The sequence below is a fragment of the Camellia sinensis genome, chromosome 4 (genome assembly GCF_055761805.1).
Source record: "Camellia sinensis isolate YWXY chromosome 4, ASM5576180v1, whole genome shotgun sequence".
Taxonomy (NCBI): domain Eukaryota; kingdom Viridiplantae; phylum Streptophyta; class Magnoliopsida; order Ericales; family Theaceae; genus Camellia; species Camellia sinensis.
Genome location: NC_138964.1, coordinates 98,937,475 through 98,954,207, shown reverse-complemented (window position 1 = coordinate 98,954,207; position 16,733 = coordinate 98,937,475). Strand labels below are relative to the sequence as shown.

Below are 16,733 nucleotides of genomic sequence, written 5' to 3'. Positions count from 1 at the left end.
CAAAAAATATTTGTAAGGGTAGAAATATCCATAAAATACCTTAAATATAAGAATTAAGATTTGTTAGATCAAATATTCAAATAAGAAGATATATCAAAATATAAGAATATCTTATAAACTAATTAAGATACAAATACTTTAAAAAGAATTTTTTAATAAATTTCTTATTTTATTTTATTAATTTTTTAATTTATTTTATCTTCAGCTAAATTAGTCCGACTTGGCAAACGAAACCAAACTTGTATGATTCTTCAAGCCTATCATCATGCATGAAGAGGCTCAGCAGCTCTTCCTCTCTCCACTCTCTCAAGAACCTACTTCTCCAAAACCTCTACCCACAAGCCCTCAAATCTTCAATCTCTCTTCACAACCCACTTCTTACCGACACACTCTACGCCCTCTTCCTCCAATCAGGCTTCATTCTCGACCCATTCCTCTCCACCTCTCTCATCACCCACTTCTCCCTCTCCGGCGACTTCTCACGCGCCACCCAACTCCTCCGTGACACCCACCAACCCGACACAGTCGTCTACAACTCTCTCATTTCTGGGTTCGCCCGTTTTAGCCGACCCGACCCTGTTTTCAAGCTCTTCAATGGGTTGAGGCAATTGGGTCTAAACCCGGATGTTTATACACTTAGTTCTTTGATCAAAGCCTGTGATGATTTGGAGCACATTGAGATTGCTCATGGAGTTTCCATCAAAATGGGTTTGGTCTCGGTTGTGTTCTTGGTCAGTGGGCTCGTCGAGAACTATTCGAAATCTGGGTGTGTTAATGGAGCTGAGAAGTGTTTTGAGGAGTGCTTGGTTTTGGATTCTGTGGTTTGGACGGCCATGATTAATGGGTTTGTTTGGAATGGATTGTTTGATAAGGGTAGAGAGATTTTTATGGGTATGAGGGGTTTGGGTTTGGAATTGAATGAGTTTAGCTTGACTAGTGTGCTTGGTGCTTTGTTTGAGGTCAAAGAAGGTGAGCAGATTCATGGATTCAGACTAAAGATGGGTTTTTTATGTGGCTGTTCGACTAATTTGAACAATGCAATAATGAATTTGTATTCTAGGTGAGGAAGAAAATCTGATGCTGTATAAGTGTTTGATGAAATTCCTCAACCAGATGTTGTTTCTTGGACGGGGTGAATTGTTTCAGCCTATGATGCTGTAGAAGCTTTTGAAGATTTTGAAATTTGTCGCTCGAGAGGTTATGAAGTAAATGAGTATACGTTGAGTAATGTTCTGTCTGTCATTCCAGGCCCAAAGTTGTTGAATCCTGGAAAGCAAATTCATGCCCTTTGTTACAAGGCTGGACATTTGCTTGTTGTTTCTGTTTGCAATGCAATAATTTCTATGTATGGGAAATGTGGATTGATGGGTTTTGCCAAGTGTGTCTTTGATGAGATGATTTGTCGAGATTTTGTTTCTTGGAATTCTCTGATAGCTGGTTATTCTGAGAATGGGATTTTTGTGAGGCCATTGAAATGTTTTCGCAGATGCGTGATTTCTTGATACAGCCTAATAAATATACTCTTGCTAGCATTCTTGACGTTGTGTCCAACTCATGTTCTACAAACCAGTCAATGCAAATACATTGTCTAATAATTAAACTTGGATTTGAGTCAGGTGATTCCATGTTGTCTAGTTTAATAACATCATATGGTAAATGCAATGGAATTGATGAATCAAAGAGGGTGTTTACAGAGATTGATGAACCGAACGTTTTACTACTTAATGCCATGGCATCAACATTTGTCCATTCCAATTATCATTTTGATGCCCTGAAATTGTTCCAGGAGGCACAAAGCTTGTCCCTTGAAATTGACTGTGTAATTTTTAGCATAGTTCTCAAAGCTTGTGGCTTGTTAACAGATCTGGAACTAGGAAGAACAATTCATTCTCTGGCTTTTAAATTTGGAGTTGATCACGACATATTTGTTGAAACTGCTGCAATCGATGCTTACTGTAAGTGTGGTAGCATAGATGATGCGGAAAAAGCTTTTAGGGTTATATCTAAGGACAATTTGGCTGCTTGGAATGCCATGTTGATGGGATATGCTCAACGTGGTTGCTTCCATGAAGTTTTTGATCTATTCAAGAAAATGCCTGAATTGGGAATGAAACCTGATGAGATAACTTACCTAGGAGTTCTCAGTTCATGTTGCCATGCAGGGTTAGTGAATGAAGCACAATCTCACCTAAACTCTATGTTTGAATCTCATGGGGTGATCCCATGTTTAGAACACTACGCTTGTGTGGTTGACGTGCTTGGTCGAGTTGGACTCGTAGAAGAGGCAAAGAGGATCATTGATCAAATGCCTATTTGCCCCGATGCTCAAATATGGCAGATTCTTTTATCAGCGTGTAATATCCACGGAAATGTTGAATTAGGAAAAGTTGCGGCAAGAGAACTTCAGTTACAGCCTGAGAATGACTCTGCTTATATTCTTCTCTCGAATCTCTATGCCTCTGCTGGTATGTGGAATGCTGTTGGAAGCCTGAGAAAGGAAATGAAACAAAGAATAATCTATACGGAACCTGGTTCTAGTTGGATTCAAGTTAGAGGATCAATCCACTACTTCATTGCTGGTGAGGAATTGCATCCTGATGGTAAAGAAGTTTATATGATGCTGCAAAATTTGAGCAAGCAGATGATTCTAGTGCCCGACTCGGAGCAAGACAGCGTCATCTCATTTGACCCATAAACTATGGAGCTCAAAATACACGTTGACATTACCGCATCATGAGTTGAAGTGGATTGAATTTCTTCTTGACGTCAATGACATATGAAAAGCATAAAATACACCTTGAATTGTGTGTTTTGGGAGCCATAAAAGTTTTCATATATTCCATATCAAATTGGGTTTTTGGACCCCTTTTATCGTGTCATATTGCAAGTTACTTCTGGTGGCCAAACAATAATGACTCCAGCAGCTTATGAAGTTAACTCCAGTGGATGAAAGGAGAGGTTGAACTGTATTGAGCATTTTCTAATGGTTTTTGTTATTCATAGCTTGGGTTCACAGGTTTGGTGAAGCAGGGGATCCTATGGTGGAAGCAGCTGGAAAAACAGCTTATTAGTTATGTGCTTTTCCTTTTTGATATGTTTATCTCTTAGTTTTGCATTTAATATTTTACTAGTTACGTAGTTCGTATCGTGAATTTCAAATCCTAATTTTTTGAAACAGAATTGAATCAGATCGAGAAACGTGGTAAGATTAGGCACAAATCATAAAAAATAAGGTTAAACAATTCTATATATATATATATGAAAGAAAATAAAATGACCTAGATCTGACATTTTCACTCTTAGAAGTTGTATTCTAGCATTTTCATGAGTTAAAAAGGGTCAAAATCCATCAGATCTAACAGTTTCAAGAATCACTTAAATCGTAAACGTTAATCGAATTGTGAATCATGCTAGATTCACCCATAGAAAAACAAAAACAAAGAAAAAGAAGAAGAAATATTGAGATACCAGGTATAAGAGATATGCTATCCATTTTCTTTTTACCAGCTTTGTTCCTTTGTTCCTTGATGACATCTGTGGCTTCATCACCAAACAAATTACTAGTTGTTCCATTTCAACATCAACTTTGTTTTTTAGACTATCATAAATGTAATTTTCTCTGAAGTGCCTTTGTGTTTAGCCAAGGTTAATCCAATTTAGTTAGGTAGCTATTATCATGCTCTTATTTCTTGATTTATTTGTGGGTGCAACATCAGTTCAATAAATAGGAATTATTATTTACTGAAATTGTTAAGATAGTGTATCCTGTATTAGTTCAAAAAATTGTCATTTTACTTTGAAAACATGACACTCGGGTTTTCTCCAGATGAAATTTGTTGTACTGTATTGAGAATACATTGTGTTTTTGGAATTAACATTTCTATCTTAATCTTAAATTAGAAACTGGATAGCTTACCACAGGCGTGGTAAGTTCCTTAAAGCAAAATGGTAGAAAAGAGGTTTCTTAAGTGGCCAGTCATCACCACATTCCATGAAAATTATGCAACTCAAAATGGCTATGCTATTTTTGTTATGTTTTTCCAAGGAAATATATACATATATATGTATATTTAAATAAAAGTTCTGCACCACTATAATCTTCCTGACTGAATTCAAAATTATAAACACATATTACAAGAGAAAAAAGAAGAGAAATTGCAATGTAACTATCAAAAAGTTATCTTGATAGAGACTAGTGATCTCTGATGTGTTTAGTCTCCCTGAGATAGTTTTTCCCACCGGAGTGTTGGCCATGTGAAGGGGCTCTTGAGAGCACAGAAACAATAGAACAGAAAGCATAGGCTGCCATCCTTGACTTTATCTGCAATCTCTTCGGCAGAGGCCTTCCGCTTCTGAAGGTTTCACCGATTGCCGCAGCAGCAACACCACCGATCTTGTTGTTCATGGTGGAAACTTAAACAAAATCACCTTCTTTTTAGAAAGACGTTGATATATGACCTTTTTTTCGGTGTTCAATCTATATGGGAAGGATCGATCTGGGCAGAGTGAAGAAATCTTGGTACAGTTTTTTTCTCAAAGGTGGAGGTTGGGAAGCATGCCAGCTTTTAATTATCTGGCTGTAGAAGATTCCTTTCACCCCAACTCAAAGACTGTAGAAATTTAATGTATAAAGAGAAATGATTGTATTATTGATTGTTGTTATTGATTGATTGATATATTGAATGTTACAATGATTCCTATATATAGAAGAGTAGGTGGTAGTAGGTGGTAGGTGTAGTAGGTGAAGTGGAGGTGGTAGTGGTGTAGTGGGTTAGGTTTAGTGGAGTAGGTGAGGTGGTAGTGGTGTAGTGGGTTAGGTTTAGTGGAGTAGGTGAAGTGGAGGTGGTAGTGGTGTAGTGGGTTGATTTTAACAGCCCCCCGCAAACTCAAGGGGGATAGGAACTAGCCAACTTGAGTTTGGAGAGAGTAACAAAACAAGAAAATACATAAAAATAAAAGAGGATAGGAGACACTGTATGGTCGTGTCAAACCATTGGTGAAGACACTGGATGGTAGTGTCATAACGTTGTAGAGGACACTGTATGGGGGTGTCATAACGTTGTAGAGGACACTGTATGGTGGTGTCATAACGGTGTAGAGGACACTGGATGGCGGTGTCAGACCGATGTAGAAGACAGTTTATGGGGTCATGTCGGACCGTTGTAGCAGACAATGTTCTGACAGTTGTTGTGACAGTTTACGGAGTCTTGCTGGACCCTTGTAGAAACTAACCGGAATCAATGTCGGGACAGTTTACAGAGTCTTGTCAGACCCATGAAGGAGCTAACCGGAATCAATGTCGGGACAGTTTACAGAGTCTTGTCGGACCCATAAAGGAGCTAACCGGAATCAATGTCGGGACAGTTTACAGAGTCTTGTCGGACCCTTAAAAAATACACTGTATGATGGTGTATATAGGCTGCCCAAATATATATATATATATGGATATATATAGTGAGCCCTCAAAAGTCGCGCCCTCAAAAGGCGCGCCCACTTCATCAAAAGGCGTGCCCAACAGAAAGCGTCGAGCCATCAAAAGGTGAGCCGGAGACGCGGCGAGGCATGTGAGCGACAGAGTGGCGTGTCGGCCGCGTCGTTAGTGTCGATATAAACCAATGCGGAGGCTGTGGAAACCAAACCAGGCTGAAACCTCTGAACATTGTCAGACTGAAACACTCTGAAAATACTCTGGATCCAACCCTTCTCTGAAAAACTCTGCGTTTTCGGAGAGAGAAACTTTGTAACACTCTGTAACCAATCCTTCTCTGAAAGTACCAGTCGGAAATCGCTGCGTCGCTGAAACACTCTGCAACCCAAAAACATGGCCTCTTCTTCCCGTCCAGCTACCCAGAATATGGCCTCTTCGTCCCGTGGTCTGCTCACTCTCTTTCCCGACCTCAACGAGTCAACAAGAGAGATAACTGGTGCGGTGGCCAGTGAACCTCAACCAAGCGCCTCTGGTTTTGCTCCGTTGAACTTTCCGATGCGGTCGGTGGAGCAAAAAATGGCGGTGCAAACTGATATTGAGGCCAATCAGTATACTTTGAAGTCATGTGTGGAGACCATGACGGCGGTCACAAACCTGTCGTCCCGGCTGCAGAGTAGAACAAATGAGGTGCAACAGTTAAACTCCCAGCTGGCTCTGCTCCAACGCATGCATAAGGATGCGCGAGCAGAGATAAGTGTGCTAAAGGCAGAAAACAAGGAGCTGAAGCGGAAGGCCACCGTTATGTTCCGATTTGGAGGTCCGCCATATGCTGTAGTGGAGGAGCAGGGAGGAGTGATCGTGCCCAGTGGAGTGGAAAACACGGAGGCAACACTGTCAAGGGCCGCCCAGGATGGAGGCAAGAAGAAGAGACCGGCGGCAGAGTAGAGGAAGTGAGGTCGGTGGGTGGCCGTCTGCAGAAAAGAAAACAAATCGTTTTGTTTTTGTTTTTTGTTTTTGTTTTTGTTTTTTTTTTTTTTGTGTGTTGTAAAAGTGTGATCGGGGTTGATCCCTGATATGAATAAAGCAAGTGTGTTTTGCAAACTCGAATGGTAGGTGTGGTAATGCAGAAAAATCAACTGGAATGAAATTTGGTATTTTTTGTTTTTGTTTTGTTTTTGTTTTGTTTTTTTTTTATGTTTTGTTTTGTTTGTTTGTTTGTTTGTTTTTTTTTTTTTTTTTTAATGTGAAAAAATGAAGATAAAATAAAATAAAGAAAGTGGGGATAGTGGGATCAGACTGATTGATTAAACAATTTGGGAAAGATGGGTTGTATGAAAAGATGAGAACAAGCCCATGTGGGTTAGGGAATGGCGGTGGAGATTTTCACACAGCCAAGTCTCAGCTCAGTGGTGGTGATAAGATTTTTCAAAAAGGCGTGTGAGTGTGAGAGAGAGAGAGAGAAATTTGTGCAGACATATTCTTCTAAGGATCTTGAAGGAATACTTGTCAAAAAAGTCGAGGAATGCCCACAGACAAACTATAATCAGGACAGTGTATTGGAGTTGGTGGAAGAATCTGCAAATCACGTTTTTGATGTTGAAGGAAATGAAAGTAAAGATGTTTCACCAAACTGGTGAGGCTATAAATCTGGGTTTGTGTCAGGAGGTTATCTTGGAGCCGAATCCAGGAGAAAGAAATCCCTCCCAACTGAAAATGGTCAAAATTCTTGGAACAGGGCTGCTTTGCACGAAGAAGATCAAGAAAATCTTTACAAACTCGTCCAAGATAAAGATGGAAAAGTATTACATTGGTGAAATAGATACATCAACCATCTTGGGCTTGGCATTGGCTGTTCGGAGTTGTTGTGAAGCCTTGAAAGCTGGCATACAGTTGCAGGGATGAGGCCAGTACATCCAGCTGCTTCAAGCTCCTCATGCGTCCGACGGTAGAAGGCAGTGAACCCTGGAGGTGGTTGAAGCGAACATCAAATTGGTGTGAGAGAGGTCTTGCGAGTTGATGGAGGTCTCAAATGGTTGAGATCCGGCGGGCGATCAAGGCAAGGTTGCCGCCCGCCGGAAGGCGGAGAACACCGAGAACACCAAGATCTTTAACCTTGCTCTGATACCATGTAGAAATTTAATGTATAAAGAGAAATGATTGTATTATTGATTGTTGTTATTGATTGATTGATATATTGAATGTTACAATGATTCCTATATATAGAAGAGTAGGTGGTAGTAGGTGGTAGGTGTAGTAGGTGAAGTGGAGGTGGTAGTGGTGTAGTGGGTTAGGTTTAGTGGAGTAGGTGAGGTGGTAGTGGTGTAGTGGGTTAGGTTTAGTGGAGTAGGTGAAGTGGAGGTTGTAGTGGTGTAGTGGGTTGATTTTAACAAAGACAAATTGAATTCAAGGATGATTTGGTCAGTGGTTGATAAAAACCGATAATCCATAGTTTAATGTGCATATATGGGCTGGCCAATCTGATCGTGAACACGTGTGGATTTGATAGGTATACAGAGTCTCTCCTGTCCTGTGGACTTCAGGAGAAATTATACTTTGCTTCAGTGACAAAGCCATGTGGTGCTTCAAATCGCATTTGATTGGTTAAAACAATGGATCGTATCCCTTTGGTGTATCTTTTAAGGAGACAAATGAACAAATGTTCAACCTTGAATGGTGTGGAACAATGATGCTCCAAGACCACCCAATACCTTCTCGGACTTCAGGGTCTGGTATCTGGGTTTTTTGGTATGTGGGCTTAATCACTAGAAGTTGTGTACTGGTAGGGTACAGTAAGATTTTCTGCTGTCTTTGTCAAATTTGACAGCTAGATTAATTAGTTAAAATGTAAGTGGTGCTGATTTTGGGGAGCAATTCTCGTATTTATAAATAGGGTAAATTAGAAATATATTCCTGAAAATTGTTTAAAATATAATTCGTCTCTTGTGATTTTGAAAATTACATTTATCTCTTGAAGTTTCTAATTTCATAACAAGTAACTCATTTTATTAATAAATCATAAAATTAATTAATAATTTTTAATGATGTCAAAAATTTATTTCAATTAATAATTTAGGAAATTTTATCATCATATAAGAGGGTGTTACGAATTTCCGTTTTTTAAATAAAAAATTCTGATAAGAAGATATTTATAATTTTTTAAACCACAAGGGCAATTTGTATGTTAAACAAATCTAAAGAAGTGTATTTATGATTATACTTATATTATATGTCTAATTGTTGGAATGGTTATCCTTGTTATCAAGGGAACCTCATTGGAAATTGTCAAATGTGCAGGGTTGTTGTCTACTAGCCAAAGCCTCATTGTTAAAGTAGTGTTTACACTGGTTGCTGCGGTGCACATGGTCAGGTATATCTAATTCTCCATATGCATTTACTGGTTTGGAGTGGGGGAAGAAGATAACATCATATACATGATTTGATGATTGTAGGTAATGATGACCCAAATATCCTATTTATTTACTGTTCTTTGGTCCATTTCTGCAAATTTGATTTCAATTTTATGCTTCAAATACTCCAAAAAGTGTTGAACTTCCACAGGGGCATTTACAACCTCACATTCCATGACATGAGTATATATATTTCCAAAAAGGTTAATTTCATTTTATCCCTAAACTATCGTCGTTTTTTTTTTTTTTTTTGGTTTGATCCTTAAACTATCAATTTCATCTATTTAAGACCTAAAGTTTTTTTATTTTAGTTTTTATGATTCAATTGGAGACAATTGTATAAATTGATAACAATTTGATTTGATGGGCAAAACAGTCATTTCAAAATTTGAATAACTTAATCATGCAACCCAACATTGGTAGATGGATTGGAAGGGGTTGCAGGTCCTACCCAAAACTGAACTAACCAACACGATTAAGGGCAGATCTGGGTTGGGTTGCCCAAACCCGTAACTTGAATTGACCCATCTCAAACACACCCATTTGCCACAAAGTTGAAGAGTATTTTTCACCCATTTGCCACCCTTAGTTGGGATTAGTCGGATTTGCCATGATGCAATTTTGCACCTTTTTCACCTTAATTGATGTAACTGTCTTTGGTTCATTAATAAAGATTTCTTTTTTGGTTGATTTAAAAAAAGTTAGCCTCTTATAATAGAATATTTTTTCTGTTGCTTTGCCCCAATTTGAACCTTAAAACCACTGCTGGTTTAAGAGTTGGTTCTTCACTAGTATAGCATTATCTCTCTCTTTCATCCATTTGCATTGGTATCAATATGCATAATAATTTACTATTGCCTCCCTAGTTGTTGGTTGTTGTGCTCAGAGCTTTTTCATATTCTCAAACAAGGCTGTCCCTATACAAGAATCATCTTTCTTTATAAACTTTTTGACCCTCGTGCTAAATTTAATATATTTCACTCTAAAGAGAACTCCATTGCCATTCCCTACCCACTTGTCGAACCCGAAAACCAGTGTCAAGTTTCTTTTTCCCAAAACAGTTTGCATTGTCTGTGTTGAAAAACCACCATGCCTGTAGTCTTGTGGAATGCATATTCAATTGAGCAATGTCCAAATCATGCCAAGTATTTTTAAAATATATATCCCCTTTCATGGTCCAAAGAAAGATTATTTTTTGACTTTTTTATTTATTACGAAAAGACTTGTAAAAAAGTAGAGAAGTTTTGTGACCTAAAGAAACCAAGAAGCTGCTCATTTTTTGTGTACCCAAAACAAGCTTAAAATATGTTTTATGTTTGAAGGTATGTATATATAGTCAAACCATCTAGCTGTCATGCCTTCTAATCACCCTCCCTAGCCAAAGAACCAATACCTAGAGTCTTCCAAAGAGCCATAGTCCATTTCTCAACTACTTCTAATATTAACAATAATGAAAAATGAAAGTGTGTCATTGTCTTGCTATATAAAAGCTCTTTAAGTCATAGCAATTGGGATCAAAATCTATCCTTTCTTAGCACAAACACTAGAAGAAGAAAGTGACTAACTATTTCTTGACTTCAACAAATGAGGAACAAAGTGAGTGATGCTGAAGTTGCAGCTGCTGTATTCGACAAGAATTTAAGTGAAAGAAGGCCTCTCCCAAAGAGAGGGCAAATTAAAATGAGGATAGCATCGAAAGTGGTTCACGGAATCACATCTGTGCTCACTAGCTCCTTCCCAAGATTCCGGTGCTACTGCCAAAGTCCAGTTTCAAAGGAACAAAGTCCAGTTTAAGGAAAATAGAGAGATGTTTAAAAGCCCTTGATTGATGTAAAAATTTTGTTTCGTGATGACCCTTTTAATGTACTTATGATCATCACCATATTCTTTTAATTTTGTTATTTGAGTAGTTTTCGAATTCACAAGCTTAACCTCGTTCATTGGTAAACCAAGCTTTGTTGTCTGGTTCGTAGAACTATAGATTGATATCAGTTATAATCCAGCAAAATTAGAGTAGGGAAATTTATGTGGAGCTCAGTCAATTAAGAGTAAAGGGCTATGAAATTATTGGAAAATCTGACATGACTAGTAAAATACAGCACAAAAAAAAAAAGGAAAAAGAAGAAGAAGAAGAGGCTAGCTGAATTCAACATTAGATTTGAGAATTGAGATTTCAAATTTAGGCCTTTAGATGAAAGGACAAAAACTTCTCCAACTTCAAACGGTTTAGATGCCTGTAGCCATTTTATAGAGTAGATTAGGGATGTAAATTTGGCCTGGCTCGACCTAGCTTGGCCAACCCGGGCCCGGCCCATGTTGGGTCTCACGGGTTCCTGCCAAAATTTGGGCCGGGCCGGGCCAGTCCATGGGCAAAACAATTAGGCCCAAGCCTAGCCCTAGGGCCAGGCCCAAAATTTAGGCCTTGGGTGGCCAGTGGGCTGGGCCTCGGGCCGAGCTAGGGCTTGGGCAAGCTTGAACAATTTTTTTATTTTTTTTAAAAATTTTTTCTATCAAAATTTTATTAATTTCCACTAAAAAAGATACTAGGCCTCGGGTGGGCCGAGTCTAAGGTTAGGCCTTGTGTGGGCTGATGGGCTTGGCCATAAGCCGGGGCAGATTTTAAAATGATGGCCCAGCCCCAAGCCCAAGGTCTCGGGCTGGGTTCGGGCCCAAGCCCAAACGGGCTTAAACGGGTCAGGCTCACCCCCGAGCCACGGGTCATTTTTACACTCCTAAGTAGATTTATCATCATCTACCCATCATAATAATGCTAGGAACAATAAGCAATACACCAATAAATATAGGGTGGGCAACGGTTTATCCGAACCGCTCAAACCGCCCAATCCGCCCAACCCGCATATAAATGGGCGGTTTCGCAAACATAATGCGGGCGGATGCGGTTTGAAATATGACAAATTTGTGGGTTGCGGGCGGGTCGCGGTTTAAGCCCGCAACCCGCAAAAACCGCCCGCACTTTAATTATTATTATTATTTTTTTTTTTTATATACCAACTTTGTAACTTTTACAGAAGCACCATTATATTCTCTATGACACTAAGATCCTTATTTTTAAGTATTTCTCAACTTTCTTAATGCCGTAGAATTATCAAGTCCTAAACTTAGTTTTTTATATGATTTTCATTGGTAATTCATCCACTTTTTCCCAATAAAATTTTCCTTCTAATGGTCGATAGAACTTATAGTTTGATTATTGATTACTAAACTGGCAATTCTAATTGAGTACAACCTTTAATGCATTGATATACATTTTTTTCATGGCAAAAATGCTAGTGTAGGGTTTCTTTGTTTTGGGTACTTTCATTTAATGCATTGATATTCAATTTTTATTTGTAAACTCATCAAAAAATTGTTATCACAAATATATAAAATGAATTTGATGCCTAAATTTGCTGGGAAAAAAAACTCAAAAATTAATTTTTAAAGAAAAAAGTGTAAACCGCAAACCGCCCGCAACCGCCCGCACATTTGCAAACCCTACCCGCACAAACCGCAAACTGCACTGCGGGCGGTTGCGGGTTGACTTTTTCTCAAACCGCATAGATGCGGGCGGGTCAAAACCGAACCGCAAACCGCACAAAACCGATCCGCGAACACCCCTATAAGATATGCTTGTCCATCACTTGACATGAGATTCACCTAATATTGTGTTTAATTGATATGTTAGTATTGTTATTATATAAAAAGAAAAAATTCTCTGAAATGTGTTGTTTAGATTTCTAGGGCACAGCTTTTACTTCACTGATCTGGGTTATTCAATTGGTAGACTCCAGTGTGTAGATAATTTATGAAAAAAAAAATTGATTTGATAATTATGTCGTTTATAGTTTCGAAAGCAAATATGAAGAAAGTTGGTTATGTTTATTTGATTATTATTATTATTATTTTATTTATTATAGATGACATACATACCAAATCTAAATCTTGCAAAATAACGATTCAGATCAATGAACTAGTTATAAGCCCAAGTACCCAAAAAACACCATATGGTCCACACGGCAAAGAGAATTGCTTCCTATATGAAAAAATAGGATTCAACGTCTCTCAAGTTTAAATCTAAACTTGACTGTCATGTTGGAGCTTTCGGGTTCAACATGAGTTTCGTTTTGATAATTCGAAGTGTTCATTTTGTAAAGTCATGTATATTGTCCATAAAAAAATTTACTCCTCAAGTAGCGAATTTTTCATTTTGGCACTCAAGAAATTATTTTTTCTCAATTTGATCCCTAAAATGTATGTGTTCCTAATTTTTTTTTTTTGGGTGAATTGTGTTCCTAATTTAGCCCAATAACAAACAACCATCCAAAATTTGATCAAAAATACCATGTGGGGTACCATGGCAGTCCGTCTACGGGACATTTTACTTTTCACTTGACCTAAATCCATGGACAACCCATGAAAATTGTGTAAGTTTTTGGAAAAATTTCAATTCAATGTAGGTTTTTAAAAAAATTATAGATAAATGGTAAACTTTATATATATTAATTATTTAATTTACAATTTTTTTCATGAATCTGTAATAATTTTTTAATAATTTCACTATTTGATAATTTTCTCTAATTTTTTCCCCACATCGTAAGGAGAGAGAAAAGAGAATGAAATTAAAAGAACAGAGAGAAAATGAATTGAGTGTCATCTATCATATTTTTACTTTTCTTTTTTCAGATTTTAATTGAATAATATTACATTTTCAAAAGTTAATAAAAAATTGCATACATACCCTATCCGAAAACCTTACTTTAATGAATGATGAGCTTATTTTATATGATTTCATATTGTTTTTGACAGTAATAATTAAAACCTACCGAGAAGCATATTATAAAATGTTGGAATGCTACGTGCTACGGTGCCAGTCACTTCACAAAATGTTGAATAGATTTTAGTTTTCACCCACTGATAATAAAATGCACACTTGCCACCAAACTAGTTAAAAATAGGTAGAGGGATTAAAAAACAAGCATGATGATCATGCTATATTGCTATCAACTAAACTTTTCACTCACTTTATTCCTAATTTGAGCATAGGTAATACACCACATGCCAAAATGGAAATTTGAGATTATTTGTAAGCTCGCAAAAGTTATAAACACAATAAATTGTATAAAATAAAATGTATGATTCATATTTAAATTTAATGGAGTGTTAATAAATTTGAATAGTATATTTCATTTTTTGTATAGTTTTCTTTGTTTGTAACTTTTTAACTTGAAATCAATGCCAAATTATGAGTCTTCTGTCATTTTAATTCTCAATGTTTCGATTTGGTTTTCAATATATAAAAAAATGTTTCAATTTAATCTTTATAATCAAAACATTTTTATGTATTGATTTAAATTGACACAATTTAAACATTTGGGAGTAAAATGACACAATGCTCCTACTTTGAGAATCAAAAATGTAATTAACCTTATTTTAATTTTTTTATGTAAACTTTTTGGAAAAATTACACTCGCCTCCTTTCAAGTTAAAAAAAATATACAATTAGTCTTACACTTATGACATAATTACACTAGTCACCCTTGTTGTTTTGATTCAAATAACAATTAGATTGTTTTTCATCCATAATTTGTTAGTCGTGTGATGAAAATATAATATTTGATATCTCTTTTTAACTAAAATGTATATCTTTGTTTATTTCAATATTTATCCATCATCTGCATTAGTTTCAATCGTTTTAGTCTCACTGAAAAGATAAATCAATGTAATTATGTTAAAAGTGTGAGACTTATGTTGGACTTTTTTTTTTTTTCCCCTCAAATTTCAAAGGAGGTGGGTATAATTTACCCAAACTTTTTATACATATGACAAACAATGTGGGTGTTTGAAAAGTGGCTATTTATGAGATTTTTTGGCTATTTTAGTAAGCTATTTTAATTTCTGTATTTGAAAAAATGGAATGAATTTTTATTTGAATTGTTGTATTAAAAAATATATTTAAAATGATGATAAAATATAAATTGACCAAACTGTCCATACAAAAATTAATAAAATACACAAGCCAGATTTCCTCGTGGGAATAAGGACATGCCAATGTCTGTCATATGTTGACTTGCGTTGAAAATCTTGTTTGTAATAAATTAATTAAGTTGATGTTAGTTTGACAAAATCAATGAACATATTTATAATAAAATTTGTGTATTAATTAGTAAATCAATACATATTAATTAGTATACCAACAAATTTTATTATAGAAATTATAAATACCCAAAACTTGTTACTTCTTCTATACCAAAATATTAATTTTTTATTCGATTTTTTATTGTCTCAAAATATTAGTCTCTTTTTAAAAATTAATGGAAAAAAATAATATGAATTTTCTATTTTACCCTTCTTTCAAATTTATTACTAATACAAAAAATACAATTATGACAATTGATATTTAAAAAAAAAGAAAAGAAAGGGGAAATGGTGAATTTGAGATAATTTAGTTAATTTAGTTATAATTGTCAAATAAAACTTTATAGAAAAAGACATATGTGACTATGAAATTTAACCTTCACTTGTACAAACTGCGAATTAAAAACAGTGGGTTGAAAACCAGCAAGAGCAAGTTGGAAAACAAAGAAGAAGCACATAAATCGGGTCAGTATACACTACCGTCGCAGGTCTTCGATGATCAGTGAGCAAGACAGTCGACTGGTGGGTCTTTACACAACAGTTTTGTCGGAGTGAGAGCCGCCAGAGAGAGGTACCTCACTCTTCTCTCAAACCCTCCATTTACACCCAAAATACAAATGATAAAGATGAGGCAGATGAAAGTTCCAAAATCTGTTTAGGCTTTTTGGTTTTTGGATATGAACAAGAAAGGGTAAAAATGTATTTTTACCCAGTTAATGACATCTAGTTGGACTCTGTCTCTCTACCCAGGCTACATGGCTTTTTACCTAGGCTACATGGCTTTTTTTTTATTTTTTATTTGAGGCTAAAATAACTTGCCCAACCCCCGTTGCCAAACACAGGCAATAATATAATGACAATACTAATTTACGAACTCACTTACATGGGAATGTGAGTGAGTATGTAAATTAGTGTTAAAAGAGGGGGAGGGAAATTACATTGTCATTTCTCATCAACAAATCCCACACAAAATCAATCAAAACAACTCATAATAACCTACCAGACAGAATCTCCCAAACCTCTAACTGTGAAAACAAGACAAACAACACAAAATTACAATTTCATCTCCCTAACCCATATCGATACAAAGAAAAAAGAGGGGAAAAAAAAAAGAAAAGGGCATTAATCTTGAGAGGGTAATTTATAAGTAAATTGGGCCGAGCTGAGTAATGGGCCGTTCGATGGGCCACGGTAGAAAAGGGCTTGGCAAGTGGACTGTAGTAATAGCGCGGTCCAAGTGGAATGACAATTACCACGGTCGGAGTGGAGTTAGCTCGGTCATAGTGTTTGAAGCCAAGGTATGATGGCTTCACACGGTGGACCTCGCTTTGGTTAGCACGGTCGTAACAAGCTGTAGATTAGCCCGGTTTCAATAGGCTACCGAGGTATAATTGAACGAGAGCCAAGCTAGCTTGGCGTTTTGCATTGGAGCACCAAGCTTGGTTAGCTCGGTCTTAAGTTAATAGCCCGGTTGGAGTATGCATAACCAGGGTACAGGCACTGAAGGGAAGATCTGAGCTGGGTTAGCTCGGTCGTACTGCCATCCAACTGGGGTAAAACCATCTCACTTGGTTTAAGCAGTGAGGGGGGTGTTGAAGGATAAGTATTATCTTTCAAGAGTGTGATTCCTAGGAGGACTTTGCATGGAGGAATAGGAGTCCTACTAGGATTATGCCACGCGGAACCTATAAAAGCTCATAACATCACTTATGAAGAGGTAACACAACTTTGATTCCTGAATTCACAGAGCTTTTGTGTCTATT

General features: G+C 36.8%; 1 protein-coding gene across 1 annotated transcript; it reads left to right on the top strand.

Moving 5' to 3' along the window:
• Nucleotides 1-250: 250 nt before the first annotated feature.
• Nucleotides 251-10,783, top strand: LOC114299396 (putative pentatricopeptide repeat-containing protein At3g25970). Its single transcript, XM_082925390.1, is given in 3 exon segments — nucleotides 251-1,458; nucleotides 1,461-3,070; nucleotides 8,723-10,783. Coding segments are annotated over 2 exon segments (2,424 nt in total). The 5' UTR covers nucleotides 251-269; the 3' UTR covers nucleotides 2,696-3,070; nucleotides 8,723-10,783.
• The last annotated feature ends 5,950 nt before the right edge of the window (nucleotides 10,784-16,733 follow it).